Source organism: Orycteropus afer, unplaced genomic scaffold, assembly GCF_000298275.1.
Source record: "Orycteropus afer afer isolate SDZICR_OR568_19922 unplaced genomic scaffold, OryAfe1.0 scaffold00217, whole genome shotgun sequence".
In the NCBI taxonomy this organism is placed as follows: domain Eukaryota; kingdom Metazoa; phylum Chordata; class Mammalia; order Tubulidentata; family Orycteropodidae; genus Orycteropus; species Orycteropus afer.
Genome location: NW_006921804.1, coordinates 973,994 through 993,129, shown reverse-complemented (window position 1 = coordinate 993,129; position 19,136 = coordinate 973,994). Strand labels below are relative to the sequence as shown.

The 19,136-nt window shown below is 43.8% G+C and overlaps 1 protein-coding gene across 1 annotated transcript in view; it reads left to right on the top strand.

The window, feature by feature from the left end:
- PRCC (proline rich mitotic checkpoint control factor) overlaps positions 1-19,136 on the top strand; it is a 37,314-nt gene that overhangs the window by 12,840 nt on the left and 5,338 nt on the right. The window contains exons 2-4 of the mRNA XM_007948420.2: positions 11,523-11,570; positions 13,797-14,363; positions 17,360-17,455. Of these exons, the coding sequence (XP_007946611.1) occupies positions 11,523-11,570; positions 13,797-14,363; positions 17,360-17,455 (711 nt within the window). The remainder of the gene's footprint in view (positions 1-11,522; positions 11,571-13,796; positions 14,364-17,359; positions 17,456-19,136) is intronic.

The following is a 19,136-nucleotide window of genomic DNA, read 5'->3' as shown; positions in this document are numbered from 1 at the left end:
TCTTTTGACTCTTTTGGAGAAGTCTTTGGAAGCACATAAACATTTAATTTTTAGAAGGTCCCAATCATCTGGCTTCTCTTCTGCTGTTGGTGCATTTTGATGCTTGTAAGCTTTTAAGATCCCAGTTGCTACTTGACAAAGTAGGAAGTGGAACAATGTTTTGCGTAGTATGTTATGCCAATTGAGCTTGATGTCCCCTGCGACTATGGTCCTGAGCGCACAGGTTCATCTACTCACTCCCTCTGGGTAGCTGGCTGGTCACAAGCTTTTAAGACTCTACTTACTTAACCAAAGTAGGATGTAGAACAATGTTTTTGTGTACTGTTGTTGTTTGCCATCGAGTTGGCCCTGACTCATAGCGACCCCTCCTTGGGTTTCCGAGGCAGTATCACTGTGGAAGTAGGATTGCCCAACCTTCCTTCCAAGGAGTGGCTGGTGGGTTTGAACTGCCAGCCTTCTGGTGAGCAGTCAAGTACCTTAGGCACTATGCTACCAGAGCATAGTAGGTTACTAGGTTGTGCCAATTGAGCTTGATGTCTCCCATGACCATAGTCCCAAGCCTTCAGGCCCAGTGTCTTACTCCCTTAAGGTGCTTAGTTGTGGGTAAGAAATTATCCTAACTTTGTCCCTTGTTAGTTGTGTAATGGATATGGAGATTTTTATAGCACATACAAATATGTGTGCAGAATATCATCTGCCAAACCTATGTATGGTCATGACTGTATTCCCATTTATCTACCCATACCTTATCTTCTTGCCTGCCTACCTATGATCCACCTATAGATTAGTGTTTGCTATTACTGATACTGCAGTGTCGTGTATGTAGTAGTATTTACCTTTATTGTCTATACCTCTTGTTCACGTGTCTTCCTTTTCTTTAGTGATACTGTGCTGGTCACAAACTTTTGTTATATTGTCTTTACCTTCACTCAAATCAACATATGTATCTTAACTAGCCAGCAGTTTTCCCTCCCCTCCCATCCCAGGTAACCAACAAAGATACTTTCCTTCCCTGTGTAAACTTTTTATTGACTTTTTATATCAGACTCATACAATATTTGTCGTTCTGTGATTGACTTATTTCACTCAGCATAAGGTGCTCCAAGTTCATCTACGTTATGAGGTGTTTCTCAGATTCTTCATTATTCTCTAGGGTTGTGTAGTATTCCGTTCTGTGTATGTACCATACTTTGGTTATCCATTCATCTGTTGATGAGCTCTACTTGTACACTTCAGTGACATTGGTTACATACTTCACATTGAATCACCATTTTCATTATCTCTACTCCTGTTGTTTCACCACTGTTAACTTGGACTCTGTCCCTTAAAGTTTTCATCTGTGCTTCAGAGTTACTGTTGTCAATTTGATCTCATATACGTAATTCTTTAAACGAATGTAATGCTTAAGGCAAACATTCTTTATTAATTCAGCTGAACTGTTTAGTTTAAAGATGAGTTCATGGGATAGTTTTGGATCAAGGTTTGAAGATTATTTCTGGGCAGTAGATTCAGAGGTTCCCCCAGTCTCAGTGGATCTGAGATTTATGGTTTCCATAAAATTTGCAGTTCTGTTCCACAATTTTACTCCTTTTGATCAGTATCCATCTATTGAGTCCTTGATAAAAATGTTCAGTAATGGTAGCCAGACACGATCCATTTCTTCTGGTCTAATGGCAAAGGAGGTAGTGTATTGTGTATTTAATACAGTTCTTGATAGAAACTGAATTGATTTTCCTTTCACATGCTCCAAGACAGCTATCCACTCATCCTTGTTCCCCCCCCCAACCCCCCCCCCCCAATAGAGCATGACTGGAAGGTACTTGCACATCTTTTAGCTTTTGAATTACTCCTCTTTCTGCTTTCTGCTACTTTGAACTTACATGTTTTGTTGATGTGTTAGGTTAATTCCTTGCTGAACTTTCCTTCTGTTTCTTTTTAGTTTTTAGTCAGGCCCTCATATAGTGCTTCAAGTGGCATCTAACCACTTTCCATAGTGAACCAGTGAGTTCCATGTTTCCAACCTCTTCTAGGATAGAGTTGGCTAAAGTTAGTGTAAGGGGAAGAGATAGGTACTCACTTTATTTCTCCAGCCTCCCAGTACCCCTTGAGTTTGTCTGTGGCCTTGCGTGGGTTATTGGCTGTCTCTGAGCCTTGTTTGTCAGCTTTAAGAGGGAAAGATATATTTCTGCCTCTCCCTGAAAGGTGAGTAGTCATGACTTAGCAAAGGTTTAGGGGCTCAGCACATTTTTGAGATTCTTATTTTAAATGTTCTATTCCAGGGAGTCTGTTGTATCTAGTGGAGTCCCTGGGTGGTTCAAATGGTTAAGTACTAGACTACTAACTGAAAGGTTGGTGGTTTGAACCCACGCAGAGGCACCTCGGAAGAAAGGCTTGGCAGTCTGCTTCCGAAAGTTCACGGTCATGAAGCTGCCCTATAGAGGGCAGTTCTACTCTGAAACACATGGGGTTGCATTGAGTCAAAAGTGACTCAACAGAAATTGGTTGGAGTTTTTTGGTTTGATTGTATCCAGCCCAGTCAGGAGACTACTATAATGGGGGTTAACACAAGATGAGAATGATGGTGAAAGTGTTCTTGAAGTCTTCGTACAGATTTTTCTGTGCTTTTAAACATTAAACTTAGGTTGTCAGTATAATGGAAAGAGTTTGTGACATTTAAAGAGAAATTGAGCTCTGGTAGCATAGTGCCTAAGGCACTTGGCTGTTAACCAGAAGGCTGGCGGTTCAAACTCACCAGCCACTCCTTGGAAGGAAGGTTGGTCAATCTACTTCCGTAGTGATAACTGCCTCGGAAACCCAAGGAGGGGTCGCTATGAGTTAGATCCGACTTGACGGCACATAACAACAACAACAACAAAGAGAAATTGAATTTCTTTCCACAGCTGATCTGGCCTTCAGTTCTATTAGTCATAAGACAGTTTGCCTCCATTTTCACAGTTTCTCACAGAATCTGGAAAATTAAGAATATGTTTGTAGAATTTTATCAATGAAATTGTCTTAAACTTGGATTAAATTTATTTTTGGATTGTTTTCTTTGGATCTATTGCCTGAGATGTTAATGTTTAATTGTGCCTGGGTACTTCATTAGAACCTTGTATACCCCATAATGATGTGATTCTGTGTGGCCTGCTAGAAAGGAGTGTGCTTGAACAGTTTCTCTCAGAAAGATCAGCACAAGGCCGGTCCCCATGAGGCGGAGGTTAAAGATGTCCCAAATGTCCAACTACCGTGCTACTCCATCATTTCAGACATTAACCCTTCTTCTTCCTCCTCCCAGTAATTTCCCCCATCTTAGGGTTCTGTATTTCCCTGTAATGCCTCACAGAACTCAGACACCCAAGGGATCATCTCATGTAGTAGTGGTGGAGGCTGGCAGGCTGGCAGGCTGGCGAGTTCCAGGTCCGTGAGTGGGTCTGGAGGATCCTCTGATTCTCAGGGTTTGATGAACCTCAATCAGCAGATCAGATGATGGCTGCTGCCCCAAATCCAGGGCTGAGATGAGGATGAGCCAAAACACAGAACTGGAGCAGGAGGAGGGTGAACCTTCCCAGGAGATTCATAGGTATACTCTCAAGGAAGCTAAGGGTGGTGATTTGAATTATACCCTCCAGCAAGGCAGGACTCAAGATACATTCCACATGTGTTGCTCCAACAGAAATAACCCAAGTGGATGGCTTTAACAATCAGCAGCTCAAGGCAAATCCCGCCACAGAGCGGATTGCCAGTCATTATAGGGAAGACTACTATCTGCTGCCCAGCCAAGTTGACACCTGACCTTAACTACCACACCACCCCAAACAGGCATAGATAATAGGATTTACAATACATCACAGAATGGAGGACAATGGCTAGAAGGGCCACATCAAGCAATTCACTGCATTGCACCCCCTGGCTTTTCTAGCCATTAGCCCTTTCATAGTTGAAAGATTAATTTGCCCCTCCCAATCATATTACCGGTCCCAAGGTCATTAACAATTAGTGTTTCAGTAAGGCAAAAAGTCCTAAGGGTGAGATTATTCAGATACCAGGAATTCACATCTGCTGTATTTGTCCATCTGATCCAAAATTTTTCTCACTATCATTCTTTGTGGTATCTGATGGTATTTAACTGAGATAATATTCTCTTGTTCTCAGTCTATCTTTAGGTATCAGCATAATGTTGGATATCCCCCAATGCATAACCCATTTATTCATTCCTTTACCTACAGCTATTATTTCTCCTTCCTTCCATTCATCATTTATTTTTACCCAGACTTTCCCACCTTGGGAGGGGACATCAAGTTCAGTTGTTGTGCCTATCCATATTGCTGGTAGCAAGATCAGTCTAGCAAGTGCTTCTCCCTCAGTCCACTCCCATTCATGCTGTATATGGTTACACAGATATAAAACTAATGGGCTATCTTGACCACTGGGCAGGATGGTAGTATTCACTGTCAGCCCCAGTTTGGCCAGATAGGGAGAAGGTACAATCCATCCCATAAGGCCCTTGGGAATTCTGGCATACAGGTTCAGGGGTATAGAAACAGTCTCTTGCTTAGGGATCACTCCAGCCTCTGACACCTGCAGCTGCATCCCAGGTCCAGGGACCACAGCTTCTGGCAGGAAGAAAACAATGTTAGGTGATGTGGGGAAAAATTGTACAGTGGCACCAGCATCCTTCCCTACCCCTTCTTCCCTAGATCCCCCAGAAAAGCATAGGAATCTGTTGAGTGGTGATCCTCCCTTCACCTGCCTCATGTTGAGTGTGAGCACACATTCATGAAGGCGTGTGAGCCAGTCCTTTAGGCCTTTATCTCCCCCAGTTATAGACAACAAATGTTTCAATTGCCCATTCCAGTTCTCTATCAAACCATTACTTTAAGGATGGTATGCAGCATGGTATGTCCACTTAATATGATGTTTTTCGGCCCATTGCTGCATCCTGCGGGATGTAAAGTGTGTTCCCTTGGTCTGAGGAAATAAAACTTGGTGGCCCAAATTGGTACAGTATCTTTTGTTTCAATCCTTTAATGGTGTTTTTGGCATTTGCATCTGTCACAGGATAAGCAAAACCCAGTCCAGAGTAAGTATCTATTCCTGTGAGGACCCATTTATAGCCACCTGGAGCCACTGGTATCATTGGTCCTATATAATAGACTTGCCAGCTGTGTGCAGGGCATTCCCCTGGGGAATCTGCCCCATAGCCATATGTAACCTCTGTCTTTCTTGCTGACAGACAGAGTAGTCCTTATTGGCATTTTGTGCCTCAGAGGGTGCAAGAAGGATGCGTCTTGATTCAGCCCATCTCTGCATTGCTGCAGCACCCCCATGTCCACTCATCTCATGAACCGAATTGGCCACCTCAAGGGAGCATACCAACATATCCATTTGCTGGTTCCAATCACCTTTTGATCCAGGAAGGGGATTCTTCTGATTGGCATTGACATGGCTTACTCTAATGCGTCCTCTGAACTCCCAGAGTGCTTTCCATAGGTTCATGCCCACACAGGTGTCCCCTTAATAGTCCAATTTTCTGTCACCCACTTGCTTGACCATATAGCCAGGCCATTGGTGACTGCCCATGAATCAGTGAAAATCCAAACATATGGGCTCTCACTGTTGCCCAATTCTTCCATGACGGCTAAGAAGACAGCATGCAGTTCAACCCATTGTGCTGACCTGTTTTCACCTTCTTCAATAGGGTCTTTCTGTCTGCTGGGCTTAATGCAGCAGCTTTCCATGTTAGTTGTTGCCCATGTACCCTGGAGCTGCCATCTGTGAACCAAGCAGTCTTTTGTTGATCCATAGAAAGTTGTTCATAGAGCACTGTCCATGTGGCAATGGGTTCTGGCAGCTCCTCGGGTGGTTCCCAGGTAGGACCTATAGGAAAGGAGGCTACCTGCTCATGGATAGGATGGGTGCCTCCTTGGATCCCTCCAGTTGCTTGTTCTTGAATAAACCATTTCCATTTTATTATGGAACTATTTTGGGTACCACCTTCCTTATTAGAGTGTTTCTCTGACATCACCCAAGACATTATGGGTATTTCAGGTCTCATAATAATTTTATGCCCTTCTATTGTTGAGGCAGTCTCAATCAATGCCCAATAGCAGGCAAGCAATTGCCTTTCAAATGGCATGTATTGTGATGCAGCATCTGGAAACTTTCTAGTCCAAAATCCCAGTGGTTGTCATAGGGCAGCATTCTCTGGTTTTTGTCATAAACTCCAGTCTGCATAAGCACTTATAGCAGACACCTGCAAAATCCTAAAGGCAAGGACAGTGAGACCGCTTTCTGTATTTCGGACATAGCCTGCTATTGCTCTGGCCCCCATTCACATGTACTTTTCTTCCTAGTGACTTTATGGATAGGAGCCAGAAATATACCCAGGTGTGGAATATGTGTTCTCCAGAATCCAAATCAATTAAATGTTGGGCTTCCAGCTTAGTCTTGGGGGTAGGTAGTGATAGCAACTTATTTTTGGTTACCTGTGGAATGTCACGGCTGGCTCCTGCCCAAGTTATTCCCAAGAATTTCACTGTTTGGGCAGGGCCCTGGATTTTTGCTGGATTTATTAACCAGCCTCTCTTGCTTATGTGGGCCATCACTGTTTTCAAATCTACCCTAGCCTGTTCTTCTGTGTTTGATATCAACGTAATGTCATCAATGTAATGTATCGCCATACTTGAAATCTGCACCAAGTACAAGTTTCTCCTAACCAAGTCATGACAGTAAGCTGATGAATTCAAATAACCCTGGGGCAAAACTCTGAAAGTATACTGAGAGCCTTCCCATGTGAAAGCAAACTATGACGGGCTCAATTTCCGAGATTGGTATGGAGAAAAAGGCATTGGCAAGATCAGTCGCTGAGTACCAGTCTCCTTTGACCTGTTGTATTTTCTGCACCACCGATAACCATGTCTGGAACAGCTGAAGCCACCGGTGGCACTACTTTATTTAGGCTTCGGTTGTCTACTGTCAGTCTCCATGAGCCATCTGCCTTTTTCACAGGCCATATAGGGCTGTTATACAGAGAATTTGTTGGCACCAACACTCCGACCTTCAGCATGTCTTTAATCAAAGCATTGATTTCCTTCTGTCCACCAGGTATCCTATACTGTTTCAAGTTAACAACCTGAGTGGGTTCAGGCAATTCTAATGGTTCCCTTTTAGCATATCCAATCAATACTGGCCTAAGGGCACACTGATACACCTTCAGTTTTGCAATATCAGGTAGAGGGAGATTTCTCCAATTAGACATAATATCCATACTGATAATGCATTCAGGTAAAGGAGATGCAACTACTTCATACAACATCTGTTTAAATCTTCCAGTTCTCATCCAAACTTTCACCTTAGTCCCATCAACTGCCGCATCCCCATATCCCCCTAGTCTAATCTTAGGCCCCTTCAACACTTCATTGGCAGGTTTTGGGATGACAGTACATTGGTACATTGTGTCCAAGAGTCCCAAGAAGGTCTGTTCCCCACCCCCAGGCCATTTTACCTACACATGTGCATATGGTCTCAGGTCCCCTGCTGGGGGCTGGACTGGAAGACACTGGCCCCCCTGCAGTCTCTGGCTTCATCAGTTAGCTGAGTCTCTGCTTCAGCTGGTCCCAGGTGGGAATTCCTATTATTAAATTTCTCCCGAGTGGAGTGAATAGAACAAACTTGTCTAGTCCTCCTTAAGGTGGGGGGACCAGCAGGAGTTTCCACTGGTCAACCCAATCTCCTGTAGTGCTGCATCAGCACCCTGATCTCAGCTCCATTAATGTCTGTTATATTCATCTCATTCCTTAACAACCATCGAAAAATCTTCGACCTGCTGAGATAAGTTCTTTCCCTATGGCCTCTTTCCATTCTCCTATTAATCACTCTTATGCTTCTTGCATTTGTAAAACCCATGCGGGGAAGTTGTGCTAATAGACCTGACATGGCTTCTTGAATTGTTGCTTTGCTTTGCAACAGCAGAGTTACGTGGGGTGCCCATGTAGAAGGGGCTCCCTTGATCACCATATCTGCCATGACCTGTGTAAGGGGCATTCTCATTGGGTGAATATCACGATCACCATAAAGCCATTCCAGCATGGCTTGCATAAGCAGCACATCAGCTGCTTCCTCTGGAGTGTTCCAGGGGGTATTTAAAGGGGAAGAGGGGCAGTTTCCCTTCTCAGGATCCACAAACCTGACCGCAAGTTTTATCCATTCCAACAGACTGGCTGCCTCCTCTGGGTTAACCTGCCCTGTAAATGGATCTTGGATCAACATTTGGGCCTGTTACATAGTGAGTTGTGGGTCTTGCATCAATCCAGACATGCTTTTCCACTCGGCAGTATTCAAAACTAAAGATGCCTCCCCTAAATTAGTCACTTTCACAATCCATTTTAGTTAAGGTTCCTCAGGAAGCTGATAAGACCAATTTACAAACTGAAGCAGCTCTTTCACACTGTACCCTCTGCTTTCAGTAGTTTCTTGGCTTTGCCCGTTCCCTTCCCTGACTACCTTTTTGATGACCAGTGGTTGTACCGGTACTGCCTGTTGTTCTGACACAATTTTTCCTTTCTGGGTTGGCCCTGAAACTAGCAGCCATAGCTCTAATCAGACTGGATCTGAGCTTGATTCAGTGCTACAACCCGGCTCTACATTCTTTTTCCCTGCCATTGCAGCTATTGCTGATAACAGCAACCAAGGAATTGTAAGTCTCACCTTTTTCCTCCTTTGTCCTTGTCATTCTGTATTTCCATATACATGCAACTAGCCAATTCCTCAGGAGTTAGATCTGCCTGTCCTAAATCCCATGAATAGCTTTTACCTTGGGTGACCATCTCAGCAAAAGAGCTGCTTCAAGCCATGGGTGTCTTTTATCCCATCCAGAAGCCAAAAGTTTCTTATTTTCACGTTTATCTCCTTTCTCCCAAAACCACATATTCCAGTGAGTCTGGGCCGTTGCAGCTAATCCTACCATTCTGACACCAATTGCTTGAACAATTTCTCTTAGAAAAATTAAGCAATTCACCGCAGAGTATGTCTTCATGGTGAAGACAAGGGAGGTGGTCAGAAGGCCCTGAGAGGCTATGGGCGTTTGGAACAGAGAGAAAAGATAGAAAATATGTAGGTGTTTGGTGCTAGAGAGTTTTTCTTTGGTTGAGTTTGCTATCTCAGCAAGCCAGATAGGATCATAATCCTTGAATTATATTTAGAATTTTAGTTTATATACATTTTCATGTATAGTAACTCATGCAGTCTTCAAACACTGTTATAACATATGCATGGATAAGTATTATTTCCAGCTGAGACTTAGAAAGGTTAGATGGCTTATTGGGGAACCCTCAGCCAATAAATGACAGAACTGAGACTCAAACCTCTATTTCTGATTTTGTGCCTTAGGCTCTTGGTTGTGTCATCTGGGATCGAGTGTGACATCCACAGTGTGGATCTCAGGCCTAGACAAACTCAGCTCAGCATAGTGTCACTGCAAAAGCATGGGAGCCAAAACAGGTTCCAGTTCTGGTTCTGCTTTGTACTAGCCACGTGACTGTTATTTAACTTCTCCAAGCCTTATCCTTCTTACCTGTAAAATTGGGATACTAATACCGTGAAATATTATTGTAAGGATTAAGTGAAAAATTGTGAGTACATTGCTTGAAACATAGGAGGGACTTAGTAGGTGGTTGTCTTTTCCTTTGATGTCCTTTCCCTTATCCCCCACATTTAGTTACCAAGACAGATTTCTGTTAGGTTTTTCAAAAATACATTTGGCAGCAGTTATTAAACTACTTGTGTACTGAATACTGTGAGGACATATTGAACTATAAGGTATGGCCTTTGCTGTCAGAGTAAAGGTGAGAATACCCACATGAGAAATACACTGTTTACAGAGCAGGCGCAAATGAACCAGAGTTGGTATGATGCCATGCAAAACAAATGAGTGATCAGGAACACAGAGAAAAAGAGCAAGGAGAGATTCATTAGGAAGATATTTTAAGAGTTTTGAGTCAGGAAGTACAGAAGACATTGGTAGGAGAGTGAGAAGTGTCAGTGATGCAGGAACAAGGAGAGGAGTGACAAGGGGAGGGACTTACATGAAGGAAAACAGAAATACAGGAACAGCAGATTCTTTGTGGATGTTTGAACCATACTTGGTGCTCTTATCTTTCATTGTCATATATTACGGAGATTATTTGGGTACTTGTTATTCTTCCTTGCTGGACTCTTAAGTTCCTTGAGGCCAAGGACATTTTTTATGTCAAGACACACATAGGACACATTTGACACACAGTGGGGTAAATGGCCCATGTTGTGCCTCTAGAGATCAATGGCTCAGGAATGTAGCCTCCTCAAGTCTTGCAAGCTCTGGGGGCTGAATAGATCAGAATCATCATATCTGTAACCCATCCATGGGATACTGGTTGGGAAACTATCTGCAGTATGTAGCACACTGTCTTGCACATAGTGGGTTCTCAGTAATTATGATTGAAAGACCATATAACAGATGAATCCAAAAAGGAACTTGTGAGATGTAAGGTCTAAGTTGAGAAACACAGGCAGAAGACTTGAGATCATGTAGCATCTTGGAGATGAACGGCTCTCATTCCTGCCTAATAATCTGTATTTAGAGATGCCCAAACCATTGGAGTAAGGGGAGGCCCTGGAGTAAATGGAAAGTTTTAGGGTTCTTGATTTGGGTAGTAACTCTTTTTTTTTTTTAGGATTTGGGTGAAGATTTACAGAGTAAATTCACTTTTCATACAGCAGTTCACATATACTTTGTCTCATGTCATTTTTTTTTTAAAATAAGATATTAACGTTTGCTGTTTGCATGCCTTGCATCTTTCCTGTAGTTGAAGACACTGAAGAACTGGTATTGCACTAAAAGTATAGATATTTTCCAGTGAGAGAGCCTGTATTAGAAACAGTCCTGATGAGTCAGAGGGCTAATACTGATGACTTCCTGCCTTGCCCTAAATCCTCATAGACATCATTTGCCTGCCCCCTTCCTGGACATGAGCAACTTTCTCTCTGGCAGACAATAGATCATGGTTGGAGAGGGAATGGATTTACTCCAATGGCTTTGACCTTTAATGCCTCACAGAAGAGTAGTTAACACACCACTTAATCCCACTGGAATTCCCCAGCCCTGTGGTTATGTAGTCTATATAAGTGGTTTTAGAAGTGAAGCTGAGATTGGGTGAGATTGTGGGCCAAATCCCATTCATCTTCTGGTAGACAGATATATAGGAAGACAATTGGGTAAAGCTTTTTCTTTCTACCAAGAACCAAATAGAAGGAAATAATCTTAATTTTTAAAAATAGGTGACCAAGGGAGTCCTTGTTCTCTGAAGATAAGAGCAGGAAGGAACATTGTTGGACTGGGGTAGGTGGGTAGATGGACCTCTGCACAGAGATGTGGTACAAACAAGATGACCTCTGTTGTCTAACTCTTTATATGTGCTTCATTTAAAGTGAATGTTACCTCCACAATCCTGAACAGTGAGATCTTATTTCATTTCTTTTTCTCTTAGTCAGATTCTGAGGAAGATGAACCCACAAAGAAGAAAACTGTCCTTCAGGTAAGCTTTGTGACATAAAACAAGTCCTTTCCTTTCTTTCCATATTGTTTTCTATAAGAGGACTTCTAAACCAGGCTTCTAGCAAATGCAGGGATTTGACAACTGATTATTTAGGTTTGGTTGTTTTCTTTTGTAACTTCAGACCTTGTATTTCTCTACCCTCCCTTGGCTTTTAACCTCTCCAAGAGGCCAGGCTGTGGCAGGGAGATGAATTATAACTCAATTCAATTCATTACACCTCAGGTAAAAGGATTATTTAGGGAGGGTAGAATGAATGGATTGGTCAAAATGATGTTAGGAATCATCTGTATTTTTAAATTATCCATCTTCTCCTTGCCTCATTTTTTACCTGGAAAATGAAGACTTAAATAGCATTTACTGTGCACCAGGCACTGTTCTAAATGCTTTACCAACACTTAATCCTCATAATAGTGCCTAAGTTGTAGCTTTATTTTATTTTATATGTGAGGAAACTGAGGAACAGAGAGGTTAAGGAACTTGGCCAAGGTCAGACAATTAGTGGGAGCAGAGCTGGGATTCAGACCCAGGCAGTGTGGCTGTATAGTCCAAGCTCTTAACCATAGCCCATGGCTGCTTCTCCATGATCAGGACCAGAAGTCCTCAGCTCAGTGGTGCTCGTAGATAATCTCCCTGCTGTATGCTTCTGTTTTCCCTTGTCCCAGTGCCTTTGTTCTGACTCCCAGGAGTTTCTTCCTGTTCTTTTCTACACAGTAATTTGTACTCTGTGACCTCATGTTAACCATATGTCTCAGGGAAAAGCAAAAGTGATCCTACATCTATAAGGTGGTTGGTTGTGATTCAGGTATTCTGTGCTGAAGTGCCCTCTTCCCCTGACTCTGTTAAGGCATTACTCTACCATCCAAAATCCTTCCTTTAGAGTTGATTAAAAGCTCTTCTGAATATGGCACTGTCCCCCTGGGACATGGTTCTTACTGAATTGGAGCCTGTGCCTTTCAGGTGGTCTCAGAAATACATGACTGTGTGGAAATTAGATAACTGGTGAGAGTGAAGTTGTGTCCGTATTTATAGTGTGCTGAGTGAAAGAGGACTCGTGGAAGATGTGGACAAATGAAGCGGAAGGAGGCCAGTTTTCCTCCTGTTATCTTAGTAGATTCCTGGAGGAAGTTAGAACAAAAGTGCTAGAGGGTCATTGGCTCAGAAGGCACGCCAGGAGTCAGTCTTCCTGATGGAAGGGAAAGATGAGTGGGTGGAGGAACTCAGAGCTGTTAAGGCAGAGTGGAGACCCAGCACTGCAGAAGATCTAGCCATGACCCCAGCTTGTTGCCTGAGAAGTAGAACATTTCAAAGGAACCCTGAGAGTTTTTCCACCAACACCTCAGCCTGGTTGCTGTGAACCTGAACTCTGGGGCTGCCAGGCCAGAATGATCCCAGTCTGTGAACAGGAAGAACCTCTCTCTGGATGAACAGTTCTCCTGCCCTCTTGACTCTGTTCTTTCTGGGCAGTTCTTGGCTGAGCAGGGTGTAGTACGTGGTACTCCAGGACAGTGACCTTATTCCACTCTCTTTTTTCAAATTCTTAGCTCCCTTAGTCCCACAGTTAGGCAGAGCTGGCCCTTTATCATCCAGAAAATACAATCAGAGATTCTTATAAGTGATAGGAACTATTAATGGTCTAGGCCAATTAGCTTGCAAACTGGTAAGTTAAATGCTTGCTTCTGGCATAAACAAACTGAATATATCTTATCTAGAGGGCTTTTCTTGGGTGGGAGGGGACTTTTGGTAGCAGATATGAATGTATCCTTTGGACAGCACCTAGTTCTTGACTGTGGGTAGCAGTACAAAGGAAGGAGCGAGCTCCTGGTGAAGAGGGGAGAGAGGTCGAGTGATCAGCTAGAGAGAGCCCTGGACTATTAGGGAAGGGGGATTTTAGACTAAGAGCATCATAATTGCCAAAATTAATAGGGTGGGAGGGGGGAGATTGTGGTGGGGGGCAGTGGAGCTGGATTGAGGTGGAGTTGAGAACAGGGATAGTGTCTCACGTTGGGAGAAGTGGCTGGCAGAAGGGCCTAAGGTAGATCAAGCCTAGTGGATGACCTGAGTGGACAGAGGTAAGAAGGAGTAAGGGCTGGTAAGATTTCAGGCTAGAGTCCATATCAGTAGTTCTTGTTCTTGATGTTGATAGTACATAACATAAAATCTCACTTGTCATCTTTCTTCCCTTTACCCCAAATCCGGGCTCACCAGGGATCTGGAGAGGGGACTGGTTTGTCTGCCTTGCTTCCCCAACCTAAAAACCTGACTGTGAAAGAGACTAACAGGTTGCTTCTGCCCCATGCCTTCTCCCGGAAACCCTCGGATGGCTCCTCTGACACTAAGCCCTCCAGACTAGCCCCTAAGACCAAGCCCTCCTCTCTTGCCCCTGTTGTGGGCACCACAACCACCACTCCGTCGCCCTCTGCCATCAAGGCTGCTGCCAAGAGTGCTGCCCTGCAGGTGACGAAGCAGATCACACAGGAGGAGGACGACAGTGATGAGGAAGTTGCCCCTGAGAACTTCTTCTCCCTCCCCGATAAGGCTGAGCCACCTGGAGTTGAGCCATACCCTTACCCCATCCCCACTGTCCCTGAAGAGCTGCCCCCAGGGACAGAACCAGACACGGCCTTCCAGGATGATGCAGCCAATGCTCCCCTTGAATTCAAGATGGCAGCAGGCTCAAGTGGGGCCCCTTGGATGCCTAAGCCTGGGGATGACTATAGCTACAATCAGTTTTCCACATACGGCGATGCCAATGCTGCTGGTGCTTATTATCAGGTGAGTAGAAGGCATGGAGGGCAGGCCAGGGATCTTAGAGCAGGGGGGACGGGGAGCTTTGAGCCAGTGACACAGCCTTTGTGGTATCACGTTGGCTGAATTAGTGAACCTTCTAGCATCTTGATTATCCTGTACCTATCAAGCCTCAAAACATACTAACTTTAATCTGAACCATATTGATCTAAAGCCTGACAGACTTCAAGAATCTCATGTTGATACCTTTATTCTGAAAACAAAAAAACTATTGTGAGGCCTATAGGGAGAAGATGAAAGAGGAGCATGCTCTAATCTTAGACAAGATTGCTTCTGCAGATGTGGACAATGAGGATGAGTTATCTGTGGCATAGACACTGAGATAGCAGTTAGTCTAAGGAGAGTTTCTAGAAATGGATAAACCAAAAAAAACCAAACTCACTACCATCGGGTTGATTCCAACACATAGCGACCCCTTTTGGGTTTCCAAGGGAGCTCTGGTGGTGTACTGCCTAAGGCATTTGACTGCTAACCAGAAGGCTGGCAGTTCAAATCCACCAGCCACTCTTTGGAAGGAAGGTTGGGCAATCTACTTCCATAGATATACCTCCTCGGAAACCAAGGAGGGGTCTTTATGAGTCGAATCAACTAGACGGCAGTGAGTTTGGTTTGGTTTGAGTTTTGAGTTTCCGAGGTGGTAAATCTCTGAGAAAGTAGATTGCCTGGTCTTCCTTCCCCGGAGTGGCTTGTGAGTTTGAACCGCCAGCCTTCTGGTTAGCCGTGAGATGTCTTAGGAGTGTTGAGAAATCCAAAAGGAAGGGGGAAGGCAGGGTGAGGAGGAGAGGCGGGAACCTGGAAAGGGGCATAAGGAAAACAGTGTGAGGCCTCAGTCATGTCATGAGAGGTTGAAAGGATTGAGGCAAATACCTGGAGAGGAAAAGGCCCGGGACAGTCGTTTGGGCAGTGATAGAGTGTGGGTGCTGAGGGTGGTTGGGTTTGTGTGCAGAGCTGTGGGAGTCTGGACACATTTTTAACTACTTATTTAAGTCTCAGGTTCTGCAGCTGTAAAATGAGAATAGTGACCTCATAGGGTTGATAAAAGGATTGCATTAGCTTAGCGTGGTGTCTGGAACATTAGCAATATTTAATTAATGATTATTATAACTATTTTTATTCAAATGTTATTGGAAGAGATTATTAAATTTGTTCTTTGTGGCTTCAGAGAGTGAAAGTATAGGATTCCAGGTTGTAAATTGGTTTAACAAAGAGTTTCCCTGTATGGAGAGGGCTCCCAGGAGTTTGGGGACTTGGCACCACTGGCCCCAGGGCTGAGCAACTGCAAAAAGTTTTACTCCCAACCTGGGGTGGTTGGAAGACTTAAGGCCCCATTAGCCGCAGTGACTCTGTGAATGGTCAGTGTTAATATTACCTTCAGCCTGGGTGTTGGGGAGAGAGTGGTCTTTGAGGGGACCTTGTTCTGACCAAAGCAATTGGGTTTCCTAAATCTTTCCTATTAAACCTTGTTGTATCTTGTAGGCTGCTGGGGACACTGTATCTCCCCTCATGGCTTTTTGTTAGAAGGAATGAGGTAGACAATAGAAGATAAAAGTGTTTTGACCTCATTGGGGAAAAAAGTGTGCTATTTATAGCTAAAAAACCCCACTAGTTTACATCAAACGAATTACAAATTGGAATTCTCTATGTAGCTGTAAATACCATTGAGGCAGTAGATGCAAAGTATGCCAGTTTAAATGTACTAGTTGTTGTTAGGTGCCGAGGAGTTGATTATCGACTGGCAGTGACCCTGTGTGACAGAGCAGATCTACTCCCTAGGGTTTCTTAGGGTGTCAGTCTTTATTGGAGCAGGAAACAGACTGCCAGGTCTTTTCTCCCGCCGAGCCACTTGTGGTTCAAACAGCTGACCTTTCACTTTGCAGCTGAGTACTTAACCATTGCCCTACTGGGGCTTTTTAAATGCAACAGAGGACCCTTGTAATTTAAATGTGTCCTGTTTTCATACTTTCTTAGAAAAATCATATTCTAACCTCTGGATTTTCATATATTATTTTTATTTAGTGATTATTAAACTTTATTTTTTCCATTTAGCTCCTGATAAAATGAGGGGCACTTCTTAGTGTTTTGGGCAAAGGTGGTAGAAGTAGTCAGGAAAAGGTAGAGACAAGGAGGAGACTTTCCCTGCCCTGTAGCTGCCTAGGTTGGCCCCACCAGGGGCCTTGCCCTTGCCTTCACCCCCTCTTCCCCTGAGGTCATCCGCAACACCTGTGCAGCTCACCTCTAAGGGGAATCATCAGATTCCTGAACTGTAAATTCCATACCACCCTTATAGTGGTTTATTTTATGTTAGAGACTCCCTTCCTAACACTTTTAAATAGTCTCCCTGTGTCTACCCACTGCCATCAAGTCGATTCTGACTTACAGTGACCCTTTAGGGCAGAGTAGAACACGCTTGGGCCTGTCAGTCTTTTTGGAAGTAGATTGCCTTATCTTTCTCCCATGCAGCAGCTTGTAGGTTCCAACCACTGACCTTTTGAGTAGCAGCCGAATGCTTTAACCACTGTGCCACCAGAGCGCCTTCCCTGTTTCCAGAGACCCTAAAAAGGGTGAAGAAGAGAAATAGATGCCCTCACACTTTCTCATCCCTACTCATATGTGGCTTACCAGACGGTGATGAGTAGGGAAGTAGAGCTGAGGAATAAAAAGGGGGTGGGGATTATGCTTTGGGAAGCAGTTGAGTGAACAGGGTGTAGATTGAAGCAGAAGAGAAGGTGTTTATTCTTGTGTCACTCTTCTCTGAAAGATACACATCTGTCTGGATGGTACAGATGAGGAAAGCTGCAGGGATTGTTCTGAGTTAAAGTGTCGGTCCTTGAAGTGGTCCCAGGTGAGGGGCTGTGGTGTAGCACCTCTGCTGCCTCCTCAATGCAGGTTTTCTCTTGTCTGGACACTTGTCTGCCTCTCCACTATGCCCTCAGTGTGTTGTGGTTTTTCTTCCTTGTCTGCAGGATTATTACAGTGGTGGCTACTATCCTGCACAGGATCCGGCCCTGGTCCCCCCCCAGGAAATTGCCCCAGATGCCTCCTTCATCGATGACGAAGCAGTAAGTTAACAAAGCACTATGGTCACCTTTGACCCACAGACTCCAGGTTACAAATCTGAAGCTGGGGGAAATTATTTGAAAAAGAAAATTGTATCAGTAAGGATTAAGTTTGGCAGCATAACTGAGAAACTACAAAGAATTGTGGCTTACATGAAGGGAGTTTATTTTTCTCCCCTAAAGGGAAGTTGGAGGTAGGCAGCCAGAGGTAGCGTGATGACTCTACAAAGTTGTCAGGGATCCAGCCCCTTTCTGAGCTTTGCTTTGCCATCACTAGGTTGTGGCCTTTATTCTCAGGTCCATGGTGGCTGCTAAAGCTACAGCTGTCATTCTGCATTCCAGGCAGCAGAGTGGAGAAAGATGGAGGAGAACACTCCTTGAAAGTTCTAGAAAACACTTCCACTTTTAGCTCATTGATCACTGGATATGTTCATATATATGGCCTATGTCTTATTGCAAAGGAGCCTAGGAAATGGAGTCCCTTAGTTGAGTGGTAACATGTCTAGCTACAAATTTAGTCATTCAAACTGAAGAAGATGGGGAGAGTGGATTTTGGGACCCAGTTAGCAGCAACTGCCACATTAAATAACCCCTGTATTTCATATTACTGTTTCCCTTTGCTGCCAAGCTTCTCCCCAACCTCAGTACAAGGGAAGATAAAAGTGCTGTGTCCTTGACCATCAATCCTGTAGCCAGGATATAAAGCACTGCTCCATCTATATGGAGGTCATAGCCTATTAGGAGGGAGTTGGAGAAATAAAAGTTGCTACCTCTTTGCACGGAGGTTCCTATAAAAAAAATAATTCTTGAGAGATTGAGACTCTCTTGCACTGCTGGTGGGACTGTAAATTGATATAACCACTGTGGAGAGCAGAATGGCAATTCCTTAAAAAGTTGGAATTAGAATTACCATTTGATCTGGCAATTCATTACTAGGTATATATGCTAAAGAAGTGAGAGCCAGGACAAGACCATGCACACCCATGTTCATCGCAGCACTATTTACAACAGCAAAAAGAGAAACAACCCAGGTGCCCATCAACAGAAGAATGGATAACCAAACTGTGGTACATACACACAGTGGGATACTATGCAACCCTAAAGAATGATGTAGAGTCTGCAAAACACTACATAGCATGGATGAACTTGGAGGGCATTATGCTGAGTGAAATAAGTCAATCACAGAAGGATAAATATAGAATTAGTTTATTATTATAAAAAGTCAAGGGAAGATTTATATATGGAAGGGAACTTTGCTGGTTACCAGAGGTGGGAAGGGAAAGGGGGAACACGGAAAAAAAAAAAATTAAATAAGAAATATGCCAGGTTAAATAATAATTGTCTACTCACCTTTTCACAGAAGGGTGTCCATTCCTTTGTGACTTTCTTGCTGTGGTTAATATATTCATCCACTTCCCTTTGTGTCATCATCCCTATTGACAAGATCAGTACTTGGGCCCTTTTGGTCCTAAGCTTAGAAGGCAGCTGAGAACTCATTCAGTGGCAAAAAGCACAGTTTCTCGAGGGCAGGGTGATCCTAGGAGGCCTTCCTAATGTTTACACCAAGACCTGGGTCTCGCTGAGGTTTCTGAATGCTTTTTTAATTCTGTTACCCTTCACTCACACTCTTTTCCAGGCACTTCTCTGGGTGCTTTGTGATGTGGTCTGAGTTTTTTTTTTTTTT